The sequence below is a fragment of the Mastigoproctus giganteus genome, chromosome 1 (genome assembly GCF_048544385.1).
Source record: "Mastigoproctus giganteus isolate SK-2022 chromosome 1, ASM4854438v1, whole genome shotgun sequence".
Classification (NCBI taxonomy): Eukaryota; Metazoa; Arthropoda; class Arachnida; order Uropygi; family Thelyphonidae; genus Mastigoproctus; species Mastigoproctus giganteus.
Genome location: NC_143575.1, coordinates 130,129,027 through 130,152,963, shown reverse-complemented (window position 1 = coordinate 130,152,963; position 23,937 = coordinate 130,129,027). Strand labels below are relative to the sequence as shown.

The following is a 23,937-nucleotide window of genomic DNA, read 5'->3' as shown; positions in this document are numbered from 1 at the left end:
GATGCAAAAAATAATTTTGATATCATATATTTGGATTTCAGGAAATCTTTTGACACTGTTGCGCATGGAAGACTTGTACAAATTGGAATAGAATGGTATTAAGGGTAAGTTGCTAGAATGGATAAAAGGATGGTTGAGTGGGAGAAGACAGAGGGTGGTAATCATTGGGTGCTGCTCTTCGTGCACTAATGTTATTAGTGTAGTCCCACAGGATTCGGTGTTGGGTCCACTGTTTTTTTTTTTGTATATTTATCAGTGATATTAATGAAGGTATATCAGGCTTAGTGTCGAAGTTTGCAGATGATACAAAGGTTGGCATGGTTGTTAATGACAGTAATAGCAGTGTACTACTGCAACAGGATCTAGATAATTTGGGCAGATGGGTTAAGAAGAGGCAACTGAAGTTTAACCTTGAAAAATGCAAAGTACTGCATATGGTAGGAGTAACCCCAGAGAAACGTACCAACTGTGTGGTACTACACTTAAGGTGGTATAAAATGAAAAAGACCTGGGAGTAATTGTGCAGTCAGATATGAAGTTTTCTGAGCAATGCAGACTGGCTGTCAGGGCAGGTCATGGGGTTTTGTCAATGATATATAGGAATTTGCTAGCAGAGAAAAGGAGGTGATTGTCCTTCTGTATAAAACAATCGTTAGGCTATGCCTTGAGTACAGCGTACAGGTCTGGAGGCCTCATTTTAGGAAGGATGTCGATTTGCTTGGGCGTGTACAGAGAAGGGCAACAAGATTGGCGAGGGGAATGAAGGGATCTTCTTAACAAGAGAGAGAGAGAGAGAGAGGTTTAAGTTCTGCAAATTGCAGTGGCTGGAGACTAGGAACCTGCGCGGTGATCTGATGGGATCCTTCCGCTTGTTCAGATTACTAACCTAAAGGGGCATAAATTCAAATTAAGGAAAGACAAGATGTAGAATAGATGTGCTAAAATTTGCCTTTAGCCAGCGGGTGGTTAATTGCTGGAACAAACGTCCATCTGTCGTTGTGGAAGTTGATAGGTTAAATAAATTTAAGGAGGAACTGGACAGGCATTTGGAGAGAATCGTGTTTTTTTTTTGTTTTTTTTGACTGATGCTGCATATGCTTATACACTTGCTTTCTTGCATCAGAACACTGATCACAGTCACCCAGTGGTTTCTTTATCTGCAAATTCTTAATGCATGAATAATCACTGCTGATAATCAGATCAAGAGTATTACTCCCTGTTGTTGCCTCTCGAACACGTTGCTGTAGAAAACAGTCATCCAATTAATCCACAAGTCTTGCTAGTGTGCGAGTGACCAACCCACAAGTTCCAGTCAGTATCCGGAAAGTTACAATCCCACATTATAAGACATTCTGACTTACTGACCTACTATTTCTCTGAACAATTGTTCATTATACTCATCAGAGTTATTCACCTATAACACAAATCTACTCTCATTTTCTCTTTCCCAGTGCTTAGGTCACACCACAATGACTCAACATTGCATTGTCCACCAGTGTCAGTTTGATGCATTTTCTTAGATTTTGTGTTTCTTGACTAACAGCATAACCCCACCTCCCTCCCTTCCTGTCCTGTCCATCCATTGTTGTACACCTTGTACTCCCCAGTTCCAATTTTGCACTGCTTATGTCTGTGTGACACCATGTCTCTGTTATCCGAACAATATCCGCCTTTGATGTTTTGACAGCACTTCAAATTTATCAAATTTATTTTCTTATACTTCTAGCATTGTTCCTGCGCTTAGTTGCACTAACACAGCCCATGTATTTACTTGTTTCATGATGACTCCTGGCAGTCCTGGAAATTCCCAACACCTTGCTTTCCATGCTGCTGCTCATTCTAATAGAAGCAGTGCAAGAATTACTTTCGGCTGTTCCTGCTGCCGCTGTTAATCTTTTAGTCTGTGTATCCCCCCACAACTAGCAGTTTTCCGACCTGCCTAACATTTGCGTCGATAGCCTCAGCAATTATTCTTGCACCCTTTCTATTTAAGTTCTACTGGGGTGAGTCCCATAGAAGTAATCACTCCTGTTAACAAGCAGAGACCATGCTAAAAAAAATTCTACCTTATGAGCCTTGCACAGTCACTCCAGGGCTGAAATGATTGATAAGGCTCTCATCATATACTCCCTCCTAATGTGTCTCGGCAAAATTGCAGACACGTTCAAATTTAACCATAATTTGCAAATTTTTTTCATCATTAACCTATATAGGAACTCTCCGACTTACGGAAATTCGAACTTAAATAAGTTTTTGCAGGCGGTGAAAACTTAAAAAAATTGTGGAAGCGTAGTTTGCATCTCGTAAGAATAAATGGAGGTATCGTGAATGTATCATAATGTGAACCCAATAACACTTTTTTTTTTTTTTTTTTTTTTTAATTTGTTCCAAATCCTTGGAAGTTGAAAATTTTGCTATATTACTAAGCTATTTATCTCTCTAAATGGTCATTTTTATTATGGAAATTGCACTACCCTTTCATCATTATCATATGTTCCCAAAGAATCAATTTTGAATGCTTTTGTGATATTTTTCTAAAGCACATTTCTGGAGGTCACGACAAAAAAAAACAATTTGCACTTTCCAGTTTACTGGGCATTTCTGCTAGTGCAATCTATTATAAACAGGTAGTAAACTCGATCTTATTGCATTTGCGATAATCCCGATAACTGGAATTTTGTGGGTTTTTACATTACGGTATTATGGTAAAATGAGTTCCCCCTCACTGAAATCTTCAATCATATAAAAAAGAAATTTTCAGAAACTTCCCATTCATTCCTATTTATATATTACAATGATGAAGAGAAAGTGACCAATGAAAAGTGCAAATGGTGGTAGTGCCAGAAAACCAAACAAAATTGATTTAGAAATGAAGATGAAAATGATTAAGAAGTACGAATCAGGACAAAGTTTGTCATCTATTACAAGGGAATTAAGTCTGCTTCAAAAGTGAATACTATTTTAAAGGACAATGCACGTATAAAAGAACATGTAAAAGTATCAACGCACTTAAAGATCAACAGTGGTGACAAAACACCGTTCAGGTGCTATATCAAAGGTGGAACAGCTGTTAATAATATGGATGCAAAATGAGTTTCACAGCGAGTGCCCATGAGTCTACTGACCCATTCAAATAAAAACAAGAAGTATTTATAAGGATATTAAAGGTAAGTATGGCAAACCCCAAGCCAAGATCGTGTCATGCAATGGATGGTTTAATAGGTTCAAGCATTGTGCTGGTTTCCACAACATTAAAGTATGCGCTGAAGTCGCCAGTGCCGATTCTGCAGCTGCAGAGAAATTTTGTGATGAGTTGGAACAAATTATTGATGATGGCAGCTATTCAACGAAGCAAATTTGTAACGTTGATGAGACTGCTGTGTGTATTGGAAAAAAAAATGCCGGATCGAACATACATTGCCAAAGAGGAAAATACAATGCCAGGTTTCAAGGCGTCAAAAGATAGGGCCACGCTCTTTATTGGGGCTAATGCAGCGGGAGATTACAGATTAAAACTATTGTTTGTGTATTATTCCGGAAATCCTTGTGCATTTAAGGGAATCAGTAAAGCCACCCTACACGTGCATTTCCGATTGACCAGAGAGCATGGATAACAATATCTCTCTTTGAGGATTGGTTTAAATGCTGCTGTGTTCCCGAGGCTGAAAAATATTGTAAAGACAACGTTCCTTTCTAGGTTTTTCTTCTATTAGATAATGCTCCTGGACATTCTATGCATCTAGATAATTTCAGTTTGAACGAGAAAGTCATATTTCTACCGCCAAACACAACTTCACTCATGTAACCTATGGATAAGAGTGTTATTTCAAATTTAAAAGCATACTATTTATGCACAACATGTGCTCAGACATTGTCTGCAGTAGACGGTGAGAAAAGGTTTACGTTAGAGACTTTTGGAAATCTTTCAATATTTACTACTCCACTTAAACAATAAGGCCTGGGTGGAAATTACTAAAAGTTTAAATGGCGCATGGAAGAAATGACACGTAAAAGGCTTCGAAGGATTTGAAAAAGATGAATCACATGAAGAGGTTACAGATAAGATTGTAAAAGGCTGCTGAGCTACTTCAGTTGGATGGTGATGCCAAAGATGTGGAGGAGTTAATAGACGAAGAAGAGAAGGAATTATCTAACAAAGAACTTATTGACTTGCAGGCAATGATGGCGAAAGAATAAAATTCTGATGAAGCTCAAGATTAACCAAATGAGGAGCCGAGACGCTTCATCACCAGAGAGATGGCAGTGGCATTTCGTGAAATTGCATCGTCAATGGCGAGATTTGAGAAGGTGGATCCTCCTGACAGCGAAAGATTATTAAAAGTTAACAGAGGGATGCTTCCCTTTATTTTTTACAATGTCGCGTGTGGTTTGGTCACCAACATTATACTGGTTCTTTAGACATTTATTGGATGCACCGTTTTCAAACTTTTGAATAATTTCAAGTTTTTGTGTAATTGAAAGCGCAACTCGTTTGCATTTACCCATGATTTTTGCGGTTTCTAAACAAAAAAAATGTTTTCGTTATCCCTGACATAAATAATGAAACAAAATTTTTCTCTTTGCAGTACGACAAAACAGAACAATCGAAGCGACACACTAAAACAAACTAAAAACATTTTTTCTTTTTTAGCATGGGGGTTGCAAGGTAATAATATCCCAATGATGACTTTATAACACCCTGCTTGTCGCTTATTTACAACTTGCAAAACATCTGTTTTTACCTATTCTGGTTGTTTTTTTATTTATTTGGAGTCTTGAAGTGTCTTGGTTAATCCGCTTCCCGGTTAAACCAAACCCGGTAAATCGAGAGTCTGCTGTATATATTTTTCACCCAGGAGATTTTTAATTTATACTTAATGGATGATAAATTATTTTATGAAATTTAACTATTATTTGGTAGAAAAACTTTTCAAATTGATCATATCTTCCAACTCCATGCATTTCTGTGTTAAAATAATGTTTTCTTTTTGTTTTTTTTTTTTTTGTTTTTTTTTTTTAGGGCATGAGCATTGTAGGAGGAGCTGATAGGACTGCTACTTCTGGCCGTTTATTATGTGATGTTAAAATTGCTGCTAAGGAATTAATAAGAAGTAAAACCTATGATTTGACAGAACTTGTTAATGTTATATTACACCAAGAACGTTATGAAATAGCTTGTGATGAAATTCGATCTATGTACAAGTAAGAAAAAATTTATGAATTTATGATAGGAATTTGTTTTCAATAGTATGCACATCTTATGACATCCTCTCTATATTCCCAGTTAAATGCCAACATCATTAGCTATTTCTAGAGGTGTGTTTTTTTTTTTTTTTGTGTAATTAAGCTGTTATAATCAAAACAAACATTCTGATTTTGAACTTCATGCTGTTAGCATCTTTGCTTCACTATGCTTGACTGCTTTTTTTTATTGGCATTTAAAAAAAAAGTTGAATTTCTGTGTAAAACTTCATTGTTGATTTCTAAATTATAGAAATATATGATATAGTGAAATCTCTCTAAACATAAACACCATGGCCACTGAATGCTTACTCAATTTTTTTTTTTTTTTTTTTTTTTATCAGCATTGAGCATGCCCAAACCATTCAAGGCTTTTTACACCTCAATCAGATCACATAGCAGGTGCCTAGTCTCCAAACACTGTAATCTGCAAAACTTAAGCCTTTCTTCGTAAGAGCAACCCTTGGTTCCATTCACTAATCTTGTTGCCCTTTTCTGTACTCGTTCCAACAGCTCCATTTATAATACAGAGATTATTTAGAAAATGCTGCTGGATCACCTAAAATGGTCAAACGGTTACAGTCAGGGGATTTACTTATGGAAACTACATAGTCAAAACATTCGGAATTGTTGTGATAGGTGACAACATTTGGTGTAATTCCTGTTAAAATCTCTCCCCACACAACCCTAAATAGTTCCAACTCTCTGAGTGGAACGTATTGAATGTAACAGAAGAGGAGCTTGTGCAAGAACTAAAAGATCAAAATATCATACAAACTAAGAGAATTCTGACTCGTTGTTGTTGTTATTTGGTTTTTAGGAGCATTGGCAACTAAGACCATATTGCTCGGGAGATATGCGGTGGTCGACATTCCCTAACCTTTCCGCATCCTCCGTATTTAGTGGTGACGGGCTCGAACCGCAGTCTAATCAAGAAGCGTGTGCTACGCACTGCCGCTCCTTCCCACCTGGCTACGGAGGCGCCACTTCTGACTCGTAGGAATGGCAATCTCATTCCAACCTGTAGTGTAATACTCACATTCAGTACTCCAAACTTAACAAATACTGTTAAAGCTGGTTATCTAAATTGCCATATCCACCCCTATATAACAAATCCAGTACGGTGTCAGAAGTTCGGACACTCTCAGGCAACATGTCGAGGAAACACAGTATGCCCAAAATGTGGATCCCAGGATCACACTCAAACAGACTGTACTAAAACATTTTCAGTTCCCCCCAATTGCAAGGAAGATCATCTTGCATATTCTAAAAATTGCGAGTTATGGAAACTTGGTAAAAAAATACAGAAATTTAAAGCTGAATGCAAAGTGACCAATCAGGAAGCGAGACAACAAATACTGAAAGATACTCCTGCATATGCAAATGTTACAAAGAAATATCGTTCGGTTGCTACACAATCCAATGACTCAGTTCGACCTATCCTATCACTTGATGAATGGGCTAGAGCTCAGTTTTCAGTTCCTGAGCCTTTTTTGGAGCAAAACAACAGAGACCAGATTTGTAATGCTCCAGTTTCCATCCCGTCTACTAGTGCCACCAAGTCCCAAAGTGAGACTATAATGGCAAAAGCTGAATCTTCTACTAAAGGCCAAATTAATACTGCAGAAATTGATATAGCATTAGTAGAAGCATGCGATGCAAGAAAGCAAGCTTATGCAGCATCAGCCAAAAAATAAAAAAAACTCTTCGATTTCACCCCTCCGTTTGTTCCAAATACCTGTCCAGCTCAGCCTTAAATTTATTTAGGCTATCAACATCCACAACAAAAGATGGAAATCTGTTCCACCAATCAACTATCTGCTGGCTAAAGGCAAACTTCCGCACATCTATCCTACAACTGTCTTTCCTCAATTTGAATTTATGCCCTCTCAGGTGATTATTCTGATCAAGAGAAAGAATCCCATTGAGCATGCTAAAACCATTCAAGGCTTTATACACCTTAATCAGATCACCCCGCAGGTGCCTAGTCTTCAAACACTGTAATCTGCAAAACTTAAGCCTTTCTTCATAAGAGCTACTCTTTGTTCCATTCACTAATCTTGTTGCCCTTCTCTGTACTCGTTCCAACAGCTCTACATCCTTCTTAAAATGAGGCCTCCAGACCTGTATACAGTACTCAAGGTGTGGCTTGACCATTGCCTTATACAATGGGATAATCACATCACCTTATCCCTGCTAGAAAAATTCCTGTATATCATTGACAAGACACCATGAGCTATTCTTACAGACAGTCTCCACTGCTCAGAAAACTTCATATCTGCCTGCACAATTACCCCAAGGTCTTTTTTGTTCTCTACCACTGTCAGAGTAGTACCACAGAGTTGTTACGTCACTCTGGGGTTACTGCTTCCCATATGTAGTACTTTACATTTGTCAATGTTAAACTTCATTTGCCACCTCTCAGTTCATCTGCTCAACTTTTCTAGATCCTGTTGCAGCAGTGTACTGTCATTACTGTCATTAACAACCCTGCCAACCTTCGTGTCGTCTGCAAACTTGGACATTAAGCCTGATATACCATCACCAATATAATTTAGAAATACAGAAAGAACAATTGACCCAACACTGAACCCTAAGGGACTCCACTAATAACATTAGTCCACGAAGAGCCATGTGCATTAATTACCACTCTGTCTTCTCCCACTCAACCATCCCTTTATCCATAGCAGCAATTTGTCTCCAATGCTGCACTGCTCTAATTTGTACAGCAGTCTTCCATGTGCAACAGTATCAAAAGCCTTTCTAAGATCCAAATACAAAAGGTACTAGGAAAGTTTTGCAATACAGCTTTGTTTATTTAATTTTTTCAAAGTAATTTCCTCTACATTCAATACACCTCTCCATCCTCCGAAACCAATCTTTAAACCAGTTCTGCCAAGTTTCACTAGGGAGTAAAGCACACTCGTTGTCCCAAGCCCGTAGAAGGTCCTCATCACTGGAACACCGCCTCCCTTTTAGCTTCATTTTCACATGCGGGAACAGTGCAAAGTCGCAGGGAGCAAGGTCTGGACTGTAGGGAGAGTGCTCAAGAAGTTTCAGTCCTGTCGTTGTCAAATATTCGGTGCAGGCTTTGGCGCGGTGAGCTGGAGCATTTTCGTGATGGAGGTACCAGGTGTCCATTCTTGACTTTGGCCGCAGGTTCTTCATAGATCCAATGACTTTAGGCAGGCATTGTTCAGTATACCACTTAGCTGTGACTGTCTTCTGCGTGTCCAAAACGACACGTTCCACAATTCCACTCGACTTGAAAAATACAGCTATCATTTTCTTCTTTACAGATCGGGATTTTCTGACAATTACGGGTGTGTCGTCATCTTCAAAGACCCAAACTTTGTTTTGAGCCTTGGTCGGCAGATCGTAATAGTACAGCCAAGTCTCGTCACCTGTCACGATGTTGTTCACATACCGAGATTGTCCCTTATCAAACTTTTTTAACATCTCCCGGCACCAAGTCACACGTCGTGTCATCTGCTCTTCAGTCAGTTGATGCAGCACCCAGAGAGAACAAAGTTTCTTCACGTGCAAATGATCTTGCAGAATCGAACGAATTGCTGGTGCATTTAGGCCCAAAGTATCCTCTATCTGTTGGTAGGTCACTCACCTGTTTTCGTCAAGCATTTTCTTCACAGCAGTAACGTTTTCCTCCGTAACTGACGTTCGTGGCCTTCCAGGCCTCTCAGAATCCTCCAGAGTGAAATTTCCCCTTTGGAATTCTCTATACCACCTGAATATCGTTGTACAATGTGGACCATCATCATCTAGTGCAAGAGTCATTTCTTCTAAGCACTGGTCTATGGTTAAACCACGCATGAAATTATACCGCAAAACTGTCCTTATCTCATTTCGTGACCACGATGCCATCGCAAGCACTTTACACTCTCACTACTAATGAATAACTGAGCCCATCGACTTGGCGCGGCGGCTACTATGCACATATGAACATGTCTCAACATGCAGCAACAAGCAGCTTCCTGTGATTCATTGTTGCGTCATATTGCAAAACTTTCCTAGTACCCTTTGTATATGATATCAAAGTTATTCCCTGCATTCAGTTGCTTTGTGACTGCATCATAGTATCCAATCAAATTGGTCAGACCGGAATTCCCCTTAACAAACCCATGCTGTATTCGAGCTATAACTGAACTCTTGTCTAGATGATCCTGCAATGCTTCTTTAACCAGTGCCTCCATTAATTTCCCTGGAACAGAAGTTAAACAAACAGTTCTATAATTACTTGAAATTATAGAATTTGAAATTGAGGTTGAAATTAGCAAAAGGATGCCTATTGAAGTGTCTGCATCTGTATTAGTATGTCTGTTTTGGAGGAGTCGTCTAAAATGCAATTTATAATACTTCTGGCCTTAATGTAAGCCTGATTGTTCACACAAAGTGGTTATTCTTTTAGAGAGGTGTTCAATAAGGGAGATTTCACTGTATTATATTACTTGCACAATTGCGTAATGTATTTGAAACATAGGCAGTTCCCTGTTTTACGATGTTTTTTTTTTTTTTTTTTGTTTTTAGTATCAAGTTTCAACAAAATCGAAAATATGAAATTAATGTTAAACATTCATGAATTCATAAATACCTCATTTCATGCTACGCTTGTAGCTGTACACGTTTTTTAGTTATTCGTTCCAAGACCTTAGTTAACAATTAAATTTGTTAAAATTCACTAAACTTTCATCATTATCATAATAGTGTTCTACTTTAGAATCAATTTTGAAAGCCTTTGTGATTTAAAGCACATTTCTGGAGATCACGACCATTTAAACTGGTACTAAACTTGATGTTGTTGCAATTGTGAAAATACCGATAGCTGGCATTGTGTCGGTTTTTACATTATTATGGTGAAATGTGTTTCCCCTTCACTGAAGGGGAAGCTAGCTTCATCTTGTGGAATTCAGATAGAAAATTGGAAGTTGTCTGCGACTGGGGAATATCTTGTATGGTGATTGCCAACCTGTATAAACTGATGAGTCAACTGTGAAGTTGATCTGAATTTTGAGGTAGAGGGCAGCATTTAGGTACCAGACTTTAGCATTAGTAAAGGCACATGATGCAAGAAAGCAAGCTTATATAGCATCAACCAAAAAAAAAAAAAAAAACTTTCTCATTTTACCCATCCACGCGCTCCAAATGTTTGTCTAGTTCTGCCTTGAATCTATTTAAGCTGTCAACTTCTACAACGACAGATGGAAGTTTGTTCCAGCAATCAACCACCCGCTGGCTAAAAGCAAACTTTTGCACATCTATCCTACGACTGTCTTTCCTCAATTTGAATTTATGCCCTCTCAGGGCATAAAATCAAATTATTCTTAGCAAGAGGAAGAATTCCATCAGCATTCAGCATGCTCAAACCATTCAAGTATTTATGTGCCTCAATCAGATCATGTTGCAGGTGCCTAGTCTCCATACCCTGTAATTTGGCAAAAAGCCTTTCTTCATAAGAGCAAGCTTTTGTTCCATTCACTAATCTTGTTGCCTTTCTCTATTCTTGTTCCAGCAGCTCTATATGCTTCTCAAAATGAGGCCTCCAGACCTGTATACAGTATTCAGGGTGTGGCCTGACCATTACCTTATACAAGGGGATAATCATCTCTTTAGCCGACCGGGCTAGCTGAGTGGGTAAAGTACTTGCCCGGCAACCCAAAGGTCGCGGGTTCGATTCCCGCCTCGGGCTTGGATCAAAGTACTGCAAAAACCTTGGGAGGTGCAATATGGCCACAGAAGCCGATGCGCAAACTACCACCAAATCAAAAAAAAAAAAAAAAATCATCTCTTTATCATTGACAAGACACCATGAGCTACTCTTGCAGGATCGTCTGCACTGCTCAGAAAACATATCTGCCTGCACAATTAACCCCAGATCCTTTTCATTCTCTACCACTGTCAGTGTAATACAACACAGTTGATATGTTACTCTAGGGTTACTGCTTCACATATGCACTACTTTACATACATTTGTCAATGTTAAACTTCACTTGCCACCTCTCAGTCCAACTGCTCAACTTTTATCCTGCTGACATTACACTGCCAACCTTCGTAACATCTGCAAACTTGGACATTAATCCTGATATACCATGATCAATATCATTATTAAATATAGAAAACAACAATGGGCCCAACACTGAGCCCTGGGAGACTCCGCTAATAACATTAGTCCACGAAGAGCAGTGTCCATTGATAACCACTCTGTCTTCTCCCACTGAAACATCCCTTTATCCATAGTAGCAATTTGCCTCCAATGCCACACTGCTCCAATTTGTGCAGCAGTCTTCCACGTCCAACAGTATCAAAAGCCTTTCTAAGATCCAATTATATGATATAAAAATTATTCTTTGCATCCAGTTCATTTCTGACCACATCAGATTGGTCAGACAAGATTTTACCTTAACAATCTCATGTTTGTCTGAGCTATAACTGAAGTCTTGTCTAGATGATCCTGCAGTGCTTCTTTAACTAATGCCTTCATTAATTTTCCAGTTACAGAAATTAAACTAAAGGTCTGTAATTACTTCTTTCCACCTTTGATCCTCCTTCATGAGCACCTCCCCTGAGTCCAAGGAAGCTCTCATAATTATGACTAAGGGTTTGCTTACTTCCTTTGCTGCCGCCTTTAATATAACTGGATAGATCTCATCCACCCCAGGTGTCTTTCTTATGTTTATCTTCAACAATATCTCCTCCACTTTGCTCTCAGCTATTACAGAATCATTAAGCTCACGGCTGGAGTTTAATTCACCTTTGGCATTTACTTCCGTGAATAACTCTTCATGTGTGAATGTAGATTCAAAATATTGATTTAGTTTGGTAGCTTGGTGATCCTGCTGAGCAGGATCACCAAGCTAACAAACTTGGTTGATCCTGCAGGATCAACCAAGTTGATCTGTCGATATCAATTGGACCAATCTGATTCATCCCCCTCCTTCTAAAGTTTACATAAGTAAAGAACTCTTTACTGTTTTTCTTTGCCAAAGATTTCTCGTAATCTGCCTTTGCCTGCCTCACCGTCTTTTTGAATAGGTTACAGATCAGTTTATATCTATCATAGGCTTCCATGTCACCTGTTAATTTCTATGTATCCCGTGCATTTTTCTTCTGTGCCACAAGACTAATTAGTTCATCTGACATCCATTTTGGCCTAAACCTTGAACAATATTTCTTTGTTGGTATGAAAAGCCGATTGGCTTTTCATACCGATTGGCTTTTCATACCAACTTATTTTGTTGTGGGATTTTAATTTTGGGAAATGAAAATCCCACATTATAAGACACTCTGATTTACTGGCCCAATCTTTCTCTGTGTAATTGTGTATTATACTTATCAGAGTCCATTTCTGCATTCCTTATATCTGTGTGACACCGTGTCTCTGCTATCCCTACAATATCTGCCTTTGATGTTTTCACCAACACCTCAAATTCATCAAATTTATTTACCAAACTCCTAGCACTGATGTATACGCAAGTATACATTCACCTGTTCCTATTCTTTGCGACCCTAACATAGTTGATGGATTTACTTGTTCTGCAATAACTTCCAGCAGTCTCTGAAATCCCCTGCACCTTGTTTTACAGGCTGCTGCTCATTCCAATAGAAGCAGTGCAACAATCACTTTCATCTCTGCCTGCAGCTACTGCTTATCTATTATTTCCTGTATTCCCCCCACAAAGCTAGCAGTTTTCCGACCCACCTAACACTGCCTTGATAGCATCAGCAAATATTCTTGCACCCTTTCTATTTAAGTGTATCCCACCTTTATAGAAGTACTGTCTCCTGTTAACAAGTACAGACCTTGTTGAGAAAAATTCTACCCCTTCAGCCTTGCCCAATCTCTCCAGTCAAATTGATTGACAAGGCCCTCATCATATACTCCCTCCTGTCGTGTCTGAGCAGAATTGCAGACACTTTCAAATTCAACCCTAACTCACGGCTTTTTTTTAAATATTGACCTGTACTTGTTAAGTATTTTCTGCCGGTCTCCTACTCTTAATATCATTAGTGCCAACGTGTACAACAATATCACCTTTTGTGTTATTAAAAGATGACATCTGCTGTATAACGTCATCAACCTTTGTGACTGCAGACATACCTCGGTCCTGTTTTACCTATCCTTTTTGCACAATGTTTCCCATTTCCCTCACAGGCACCTCCATAGCCAGGTGGGCAGGAGCAGCAGTGCGCAGCACACGCTTCTTGATTAGATCGGGGTTTGAGCCCGTAACCACAAAATACGGAGGATGCAGAAAGGTCAGGGAATGACCACCACATGTCCCTGTAGAAATATGGCCTTAGTTGCTAATGCTCCTAAAAACCAAAAAACAACAACAACAACATTTCCCTCACAATAGATTCTTCAACAACTACTAGTTCCTGTGGAATCAGCACATTCTGCCTTGGGGGTTTGCCACTGTGTTGCTTGATATGCAAGTGCAAGTTCTGGCATTCATGTGGGTAGCCAAGAGCTTGATGAGCCCCTCAATTGAAATCCTTCAAGGGCATCCAACCTGTCCTTCAAGCTCTCATATAGGCACATAACAATGATGTTGGCACCTGATTTCCTCACACTCATTACATTGTGCACACACACAAAAACATGTCCCATTCCTGATTCCTCCACAAACATCAAACAAGCAGTACATTCCAAAAGGCTGTGATTCAGAGGACATCGACCTCCCTCAGTTCTCCTCTGAGCCACAGCACTGCCAAAGCAAAAAGCTTCAGCCTTTTGCTTTGCTGCTCTGGTCTGAGTCTGGTCTTTGCTGCTCTCATGATTTCGATTCAATATCAAATAAAATTTCAATTTCAATACAAAAATATAATTCTAAATTTATATCCAAATGCAGTTATAACACTATACAGTGGTACCTTGGTTTGCGAGCATAATTCGTTCCGGAAACGTGCTCGTAATCCACAGCACTCGTATATCAAAGCGAATTTTCCCATAAGAAATCATGGAAACCCAGATGATTTGTTCCAAAACTCAAAAATATTCATATACTGTAAAAATGATTAATACGAAATACATACATACCTTTTCATATTTTTAATATTTAACTTTAATATACATAAAGCAATCGGATTTGTGGTAGGACGACATTCACTGTCACTAACGGAATCACTGCTATCTGTTCACTCTTTCTTTTTGTGTGACTTTAACAAGGAACCTCTCCAATGACATTTGCCTCCTCTTGAGGATTTCGCGGAAATATGACAATTGCATTGTCGTTAAACAGATTCATCGCTCGCACTATTACAAAATGAGGATGCACACTTGATACACATAAACAAAGCTGCACACGTGTAGCAATTGAATAAACAACGCCGTAAAGGCAGAGATACACTATTAACATCTCACATTTTACTAAAGCACATTTCTAGGGGTTACTACCATAAAACAATAAAAACAATATCCAGTTACGTTCCTGCTAGTGGAATCTGTTATAAACTGGTAGTAAACTCGAACTAATTGCATTTGCGATTATACTGATAGCTGAAATTGTGTTGGTTTTTACGTTATTGTGGTGAAATGTGTTTCCCCTTCAGTGATAAAAAAACATTAAAAAAAAAATACATTTTCAGAATCTTCTCTTCATTCCTATCGTGTTGCATTCAGTTGGGGTGATTCTGCGTTCGACTGCCATTTCTTGTAAACACAAAGGCGAATCGTGCATAAGCGAATTCAGTTCGTTCTTTTAATTTATAATTTATAAATATCGTTCGCGTATTTATAAATCGTGTATGATTGAATTCGTGTAGTGTAAACACGTGTTATACGAGGACTGACTGTACTCTTATTTGCAAGATTGCGCTCATTTATCAAGTTAAAATTTATTAAAAATTTTTGCTCGTCTTCCAAAACACTCGTAGACCAAGTCACTCGCAATCCAAGGTACCACTGTATATATATAGTCTAAAATCTTTGTAAAATCTAGTCGTTATATGTATTTAGTTAAAAAGTAAAATTTAATTGACAGTGAAGTTTAATAAGATTAATAAATTTTACTTGTGTCACTTCTAGAACCCCCTTTGTGAATTGGTGATAGATTTGCACACCTCCAGCCCCTGAGTCCAAGGAAGCTCTCATAATTGTGGATAATGGGTTGCTTGCCTCCTTTGCTGCCTCCTTTAATGTAACTGGATAGATCCCGTCCACCCCAGGTGCCTTTTTTATGTTTAACTTCAACAATTTCTCCTCCACTTTGCTCTGATTTATTACAAAATCACTTAGTTCCCAATTAAAGTTTGATAGACTCCTGGCATTCCCCTCATTGAGTAACTCCTCATGTGTGAATGTAGATGGAAAATACTGATTCAGTTTATCAGCTATCTGAGCATGATCATCAATAGTTAACCCATCTATGTTAAGTGGTCCAATCTGATTCATCCCATTCCTTCTAGAGTTTACATAAGTAAAGAACTCTTCTGTTTTTCTTTGCATCCTTTGCCAAAGATTTCTCGTAATCTTCCTTCTCCTGCTTATCTTCCTTTGTGACTTGATTACAGACTATTTTATATTTGCCATAGGCTTCTGAGTCACCTGATATTTTATATGCATCCCATACATTTTTCTTCTCTCTAACGAGCCTCATTAATTCATTCGATATCCACCTAGGCCTTAACCTCAAACAGTATTTCTTAGTTTGAATGAAAACCCTAGTAGCCTCCAAACTCAAGTTGCCGAAGGCTTCTCATTTAGTATTCAATGTTGGTAACATCATCAGTTGATCGCACTGTACAAAATTTAAAATCTGTCTGAGACTCCTGTAGTCACCTTTATGAAAGTAAAAGCCCTTCCCTTTAGCCTTGAAGTTAGTTACATCATTAAGTAATTCCCACATCAATACATTATGATTACTGTCACCAAGTGGTTCCTTTATCTGCAAATTATTAATGCATGAATAATCAGATCAAGAGTATTACTCCTTTTAGTTGCCTCCCGAACATGTTGCTGTAGAAAACAGTTATTCAATGAATCCACAAAAGTCTTGCTAGTGTGCGAGTGACCAACCCGTAAGTTCCAGTCAATATCTGGAAAGTTAAAATCCCCCTTTATAAGACATTCTGATTTACTGGCCCACTCTATTTCTCAGCACAATTGCTCATTATACTCATCAGTTTCATTAGGCCTATAACACACACCTACTTCCATTTTTCCTTTCCCAGTCACACCAAACAGACTCAACGTTGCATTGTCCACCAACCTCAATTGGATGCACTTCCTTAGATTTTGTGTTTCTTAACTAACAGCATAACCCCTCCTCCTTTCCTGTTCTGTTTATCCTTTCTGTACACATTTTACACCCCAAATTCCAATTCTGCACTGCATATATCCGTGTGACACCATGTCTCTGATATTCCAACAATATATGTCTTTGATGTCTTGACTAGCACTTCAAGCTCATCAAATTTATTAACTCCACTCCTAGCATTGGTATACATGCAAGTATTCATGCATCTGTTCCTACTCTTAGTTACCCTAACACAGCCTGTGTATTTACTTGTTCCTCTATGACTCCGAGCAGGCCTGGAAATCTCCATTACCTTGCTTCTTAGGCTGCTGCTCATTCTAATAGAAGCAGTGCAAGAATCACTTTTGCCTCTGCCAGTGGTCACTGTTAACCTTTTAGTCTGTGTATCCCCCCCCCCCCCAAGATAGCAGTTTTCTAACCCACCTAACACTGATGGTAAAATCTTGATAGCATCAGGAAATATTCTTACACCCTTTCTGTTTAAGTGTACCCCATCCCTGTAGAAGCAGTCTCTCCTGTCAACAAGCACAGACCAAGCTAAAAAAAATTCTACCCCTTGAGCCTTGCACAAAATCTCCAGGGCTGAATTGATCGAGAAGGCTCTCATCATATACTCCCTCCTATCGTGTCTTGGCAGAATTGCAGACACTTTCACATTCAACCCTAACTCGCAACTTGTTTTCAACATTGACCTATACTTGTTGAGTAAATCTGCAGGTCTCTTACTCTTAATGTCATTAGTTCCAATGTGTACAACACTATCACCTTTTCTGCCCTTAAAAGATATATGCTGTACAACATTATCAAATTTTGTCCCTGGCAGAAATACTCTGGTCCTTTTCCACCTATCCTTCTTACATAGTATATTCCCCATCTCTCTGACAATAGTCTTCTTCCACTCAACCATCCCTTTATCCATAGCAGCAATTTACCTTCGTGTGAAACAAAATCAAAAGCCTTTCTAAGATCCGAATCTATTATATCAAAATTATTCTTTGCATCCAGTTCCTTTGTGACCACTTCGTAGTATCCAATCACATTGGTCAGACAAGACTTCTTAATAAATGCCTGCTGTGTCCGAGCTATAATTGAAGTCTTGCCTAGATGATCTTGCAATGCTTCTTTAACCAGTGCCTTCATTAATTTCCCTGGAACAGAAGTTAAACTAACACGTTTGTAATTACTTGTCTCCCTTTGATTCTCCTTTGTGATTTGGGGTCACATATGCACATCTCCAGCCCATGGGTACCTCCCCTGAGTCCTAGGATGCTGTCATAATTATAGCTATGGGTTTGCTTACTTCCTTTGCTACCTCCTTTAATATAACTGTATAGATTCCATCCACCCCATGTGCCTTTTTTATGTTTATCTTTAACAATTTCTCCTCCATTTTACTCTCAGTTATAATGAGATTATCTAGCTTACTGCCAGAGTTTAATATACCTCTGGCATTCCCCTCCCTGAATAACTCCTGATGTGTGAATTTTGTTGCAAAATATTGATTTAGTTTGTTAGCTAACTTAGCAGGATCACCAACTGTTGATCTGTCGATATCAAGTGGACCAATCTGATTCATCCCCTTCCTTCTAGAGTTTATATAAGTAAAGAACCCTTTTTAATATTTTTCTTTGCTTTCTTTGCCAAAGATTTCTCGTAATCTGCCTTTGCCTGCCTAACCTTCTTTGTAACTGGGTTACAGACAAACTTATATCTGTCTGAGGCTTCCATGTAATCTGTTAATATACATGTATATTTATCCCATGAATTTTTCTTCTGTCACTTGTCTAATTAGTTCATCTGACATCCATTTAGGCCTAAATCTTGAACAATATTTCTTAGTTCTTATGGTGCCTCCGTAGCCAGGTAGGAAGGAGGAGCAGTGCGTAGCACATGCTTCTTGATTAGACCAGGGTTTGAGCCCGTCACCACCAAATACGGAGGATGCGGAAAGGTCAGGGAATGACCACCGCATATTCCCGGAGCAATATGGCCTTAGTTGCTAATGCTCCTAAAAACCAAATAACAACAACAACAACTTAGTTCTTATGAAAAGCCTAGTAGCTTCCAAGATTAATTCATTGAATGCTTTCCATTTTGAATTTGCTGTTGGTAACATCATCAGTTCATCTCACCGTATACAGTCTCAGATCTCCATAGTCACCTTTATGAAAGCAAAAACCCTTCCCTTTACCCTTGATGGTAGTTCCCTCTCTAAGTAAATCCCACTTGAACACGATGTTATCACTGCCACATTGTGCTGAAGGTGCCTTTTTTTACAGATTCTTAATGTATGAAGAATCACTACTGATAATCAAATCAAGAGTATTACTCCCTCTAGTTGTCTCCTGAACATGCTGCTGCTGTAGAAAACAATCTTCCAATAAATCCAGAAAAGCCTTGCTAGTGTGTGATGACCAACCCACAAACTGCTCAATATCTAGGAAATTACAATCCCCCATTATTATAGGACTCTCTGATTTACTGGCCCATTCTATTTTTCCATACAGGTGTTTATTATACTCATCAGAGTCAGTAGGCCTATAACCCACTCCTACTCTCAAATTCCCAGTGCTTCATCATCATCATCAGCCATTTTCAATTCACTGCAGGATGAAGGCCTCTCCAGCAACTTTCCAGTTCCTTCTGTTTTGAGCACTGGCCATCCATTTACTACTCAAAAACTCATGAATTTCATCTATCCATCTCCGCCTTTGTCTTCCAGGTTTTCTACTAGCTCCTCTTGGGTACCATTCTGTTATTTTCTTAGTCCATCTGTCATCATGTCTTCGAGCTATGTGTCCTGCCCAAGACCATTATAGTTCTTTAGTTTTGATAAGAATGTCCTTTACTTGAGTTTGCTGCCTAATCCATGTGTTTCTCTTCTTATCTAACAGTCTGATTCCCAATATAATTCGTTCCATTCTTCGCTGTGTAGTTCTTAGCTTCTCTTCCATTCTTTTGGTGAGTGCCCAAGTTTCACTTCCATAAGTCATGGTGGGAAGTATACATTGATTCATTATTTTACGTTTCAGACAAAGTGGGATATTGCTCTTCAGTATGTGACTATATTTCCTGAATGCTATCCATCCAAAATTTATTCTTCTCTTGACTTCCAGCCATTTATCATTATTACAGCTAATAACTTGTCCCAGATAAGTATATGACTCCACCTTTTCAATTACTGCTCCTTCAATCATTATTTCCCTTTCCGTGGCATACTTGTTCATCATTACTTTTGTTTTAGCCATATTCATCTTTAGTCCAAAATCCTTACTAACTGTGCATAACTGATTAAGATTTTTCTCTATTTCTTTGGGATCGTGGCTTATGACCACAATGTCATCTGCAAATCGTAAATGGTTTAGGTACTCTCCGTTCACATTGACTCCTTTCTGCGACCAGTCTAATCTTCTGAAAGCTTCCTCAAGGGCAGCAGTAAACAGCTTCGGAGATATTGTGTCTCCTTGTCGAACTCCTTTCTCGGTTTTAAATTTGCTACTGTCTTTGTCTAGTCTAATAAAGGATGTAGCACTCTCATATATTTTCTTCAAAATCATAATATATGGAGTATCTATGCCTTGTCTTTCCAGTGCCCGGAACATTGCCTTATGCTGTATGGAGTCAAACGCCTTTTCATAATCCACAAACGCCAGGCATAATGATGTTTTATATTCATTTGCTTTCTCCATTAGCTGTGATATTACGTGAAGGTGATCCATAGTTGAGAATCCTGTCCTAAAGCCAGCTTGCTCTTTCGGTTGATTCTCATCAAGTATTCTTTCTAATCTGTTAGTAATGACCCTTGTGAACAACTTGTAGATATGGGATAACAAGCTATTGGTCTATAATTTCCAATTTCTGATTTATCTCCTTTCTTATGCAGCAAAACTATGATTGCATTATTCCACTGCTTAGGCATCACACCTTTTCTAATGCACTTTGTGAAGAGCCTTGCCAGTTTTTGTGTTATGTCTCTTCCTCCCAATTTTAACAACTCTACAGTAACTTCATCTTCCCCTGGGGCTTTCCGATTCTTCATTTTCTTCAATGCATTTTCTACCTCATCAGGAAGAATATCGGGTATGTCGTATGTGTTGCTACTTTGCAATCCATGTTCCCCACTGCTGGTATCATTCCCTTGCTCCTTGTATAATTCTCTATAGTAGTCTTCTGCTATTTGAATTATGCCTTCTCTGCTGTTTATAAGTATACCATCGCTATTCTTCAGTTTCAGTATCATTTGTCTTTCTGTATTACTGCTCATGGCTGCTGATTTAAATCCTTTGTTTTCCCTACTTTTTTTCTTGTGTTAAATCTTCTTATGTCCTCTCTGAGTATCTTTCTAATGGCTTTGCATAACTCAGTATACTCAATTTTCTCCCTGTCAGTGTTTTTCTTGCTCTTCATTTGTCGTCTTTGGTTCATCATGACAAGTGTTTCTTGACTAATTTTTTCTTCTTTGGATTTCTGTTTCCCTATAGGTTTCTTGGGCTTTATCACTTTCAGAAAGTTGTAATATTCCTCGTCGATATCTTGGTCCTGAGCAGTCTGCAGAAGCTCAAACTTGTTCTTAAGTTCCAGTACATACTGCTTTTTCTCCTCCTCTGTTATTTCAAAGGCCTTTGTATTATTTACTCGAGTCAGTTTTTTCCTTTCATTTCCTACATCTATATCAAGTGTACATCTTACCATTCTGTGATCACTTCCAACATTTACCTTATTCAGGACGGTAATATCATTCACAATATATCTTCTGTTAGTGAGGATGAAGTCGATTTCATTAGTTGTTAATCCATTTGGACTCTTCCATGTCCACTTTCTGTTCACCCTTTTCTTGAAAAAAGTGTTCATTACTGACATTCCTTGAGATTCTGCAAATTCCACAAGTCTTTCACCTCTTTTATTTCTTTCACCAATTACAAAATTTCCTATAGTTCCTCTTTCTGCGCTGTTTTGCCTTTTTCCAACCTTAGCATTGAAGTCCCCCATAATAATAGTGTAGTGGGTTTTCTGCTCGTCTAGAAGACTCTGAATTTCAGTGTACATTTCTTCAACCTCTTCATCATCATGGCTTGATGTTGGTGCATAAATCATTATAATCTTTAGCTTGTACCTCTTAGAAATCTTGAATATTAGTCTTGACACCCTTGGTGATGTACTTTTGAATTCCAAAATGTTGTTTTTAAAATCTTTATGGACCAGAAACCCAACTCCACCTTCACTCCTTTCACTGTTTCCATTGGTGTACAGCAGATTTCCACTTGATAAACTTATAAGTGATTCATTTCTTCTTCTTGTTTCAGCCAAACCGATGATATTCCAATTCACATTTTCTAATTCCTTTTCCAGCTCTAATATCTTGTCTTCACCGATGAGTGATCGTACGTTATAACAGGCCAAGTTCAATTTCCGTGCATGGCAGCCTGGTCGTACCGAGAGATTCTTAGCACCCTCTGCTTCCACTCTGATCCTCTTGCTGCCGTAAGAGGGAGAGTGAAAGCTGCTGGGGACTGAGGGCCATTGTATTGTTGTGCTCTCATTGCTGGAGGGTTTGGTCTTTTCCTCTTCACGCTGAACAGGCGTCTTGAAGAGAACGACTCTACACGTTCGTTGCCACCTAAGTGACGTAACAGGGCTTACCATCGAGAAGGTGTGCATGAGTGGATTTTAGGGAGGCAGGCCAACCGGACTTCTCCTAAATCTTCTGTAGTAGAGAGATATTGGATCCATCAGTGTTTTAGGCTGAGTGTCTGATAACACACAGGATACCTGTTCCCCTCTAAGCCCAGTGCTTATGTCACACCAAACGGACTCGACACTGCACTGTCCAGCCATGTCGACTGGCTGTACTTCCTTGGATTTTGTGTTTCTTAATTAGTAGCATAACCTCTACTCCCTTCATATCCTCTCTATCTTTCTGTACACATTTTACTCCCCAAATTACAGTTCTGCATTCCTTATGTCTGTGTGACACCATGTCTGTTATCTCAACAAAAGCTGCCATTGATGTTTTGACTAACACGTCAATTTCATCAAATTTATTTATTTATTTAATATCAAAGTTTGCAGATGATACAAAGCTTGGCAGGGTGGTAAACAACATTAATGAAGTTAGCAACTGTAACAAGATCTTGTAAAATTAATCATATGAGCTGAGATATAGCAGTTGAAATTTTACATTACCAAATGCAATGTACTACGTATTGATAGCAGTAATTTCAGAGTAACTTCAACTATGCGGTACTACACTCAGGTTAGTGGAAAATGTAAAAGAACTGATGGTAATTGTGTAGTCAGATATGAAGTTCTCTGAACAATGCAGGCATGGTGCCGGAACAGCTCATGGGATTTTTGTCAGTGATATGTTGAAATTTTGCTAGCAGAGATGAAAATGATTATTCCTTTGTATAATGATGCAGCCTAAACATGACCTTTGTATAAGGCCATGTTTAGGCCGCATCTGGAGTATTGTAAACAGGCCTCTGGCCTTATTTTAGAAAGAATGTAAAACAGCTGGAATGGGTTCAGAGAAGGACATACAAATTGATGAATGGAACAAAAGGGTGCTCTTACTTTTAAAGGTGTTCTGTAAATTGCAGCTTGTTGAGACTAGACACCTGATTGAGGTGTTTAGGCCTTCAATGGATTGAGTAAGCTGATTGTTAATGACATTTTCCTCTTTCTGAAACTTTATAAATGAAGGTGCACTATAGCCACAGCAGCTTATGTGTCTTTAAACCCATAACACACATGAGGGGGAAGGCCTAAATTTAATACCTGAGGAAGGATGGTTGCTGGATAGATGTGTGGTTTGTATTCAGCTAGTACGTGGTTGATTTTTGGAATAGGCTTCCATCTATTATTGTGTAAGTGGATGGACTTCTGGAAAGTATGGATGGGAGAAGTGTGCAGTGTTGGTTTTTTTTTTTTTATTTTTGGTAATGCTAATTAGTTTACATTTAAACTAATTACGTTTAAACTAATTTGGATAAATGATTGATTTATCCAAAGAAATGAAAACAATTGCCTGTTAAATCAAGCAAATTATAATTATAAAGAAATTATTTATGACTTACAAATGTTAAAGAATGTTTATTCTTCCTCATTGACTAAATGCACACTCATTGTTGGGTCGGCACTCGTTGTTGGTTTGTTGCACAAGGAGTCATCTTCTTCAGAAACGCTTCAAGAGGCATTTGTTTCCAAGATAATCCCTTCTCTTTTCTTTATAAATTTCACTGCAGCATGCAGAAGCATTTTTCATGCACAAATTGCAACTAACTAGCAGGACACGTTCAAGTGATATTGCAACTAACACGATTTGTGCGGAGTAACAAGTTTACAAAGCTAAAAAAAAAAAAAAAAAAAATGGAAATTTATTTGTGTTTTTTATATGATTGAAAGATTGCAGTGAAGGGGAAAA

At 38.5% G+C, this 23,937-nt stretch overlaps 1 protein-coding gene across 1 annotated transcript in view; it reads left to right on the top strand.

Moving 5' to 3' along the window:
• Positions 1-23,937, top strand: part of PolA1 (DNA polymerase alpha catalytic subunit) — a 662,965-nt gene that overhangs the window by 319,809 nt on the left and 319,219 nt on the right. The window contains exon 19 of the mRNA XM_090387531.1: positions 5,021-5,202. Coding sequence (XP_090243657.1) covers positions 5,021-5,202 — 182 coding nt within the window. The remainder of the gene's footprint in view (positions 1-5,020; positions 5,203-23,937) is intronic.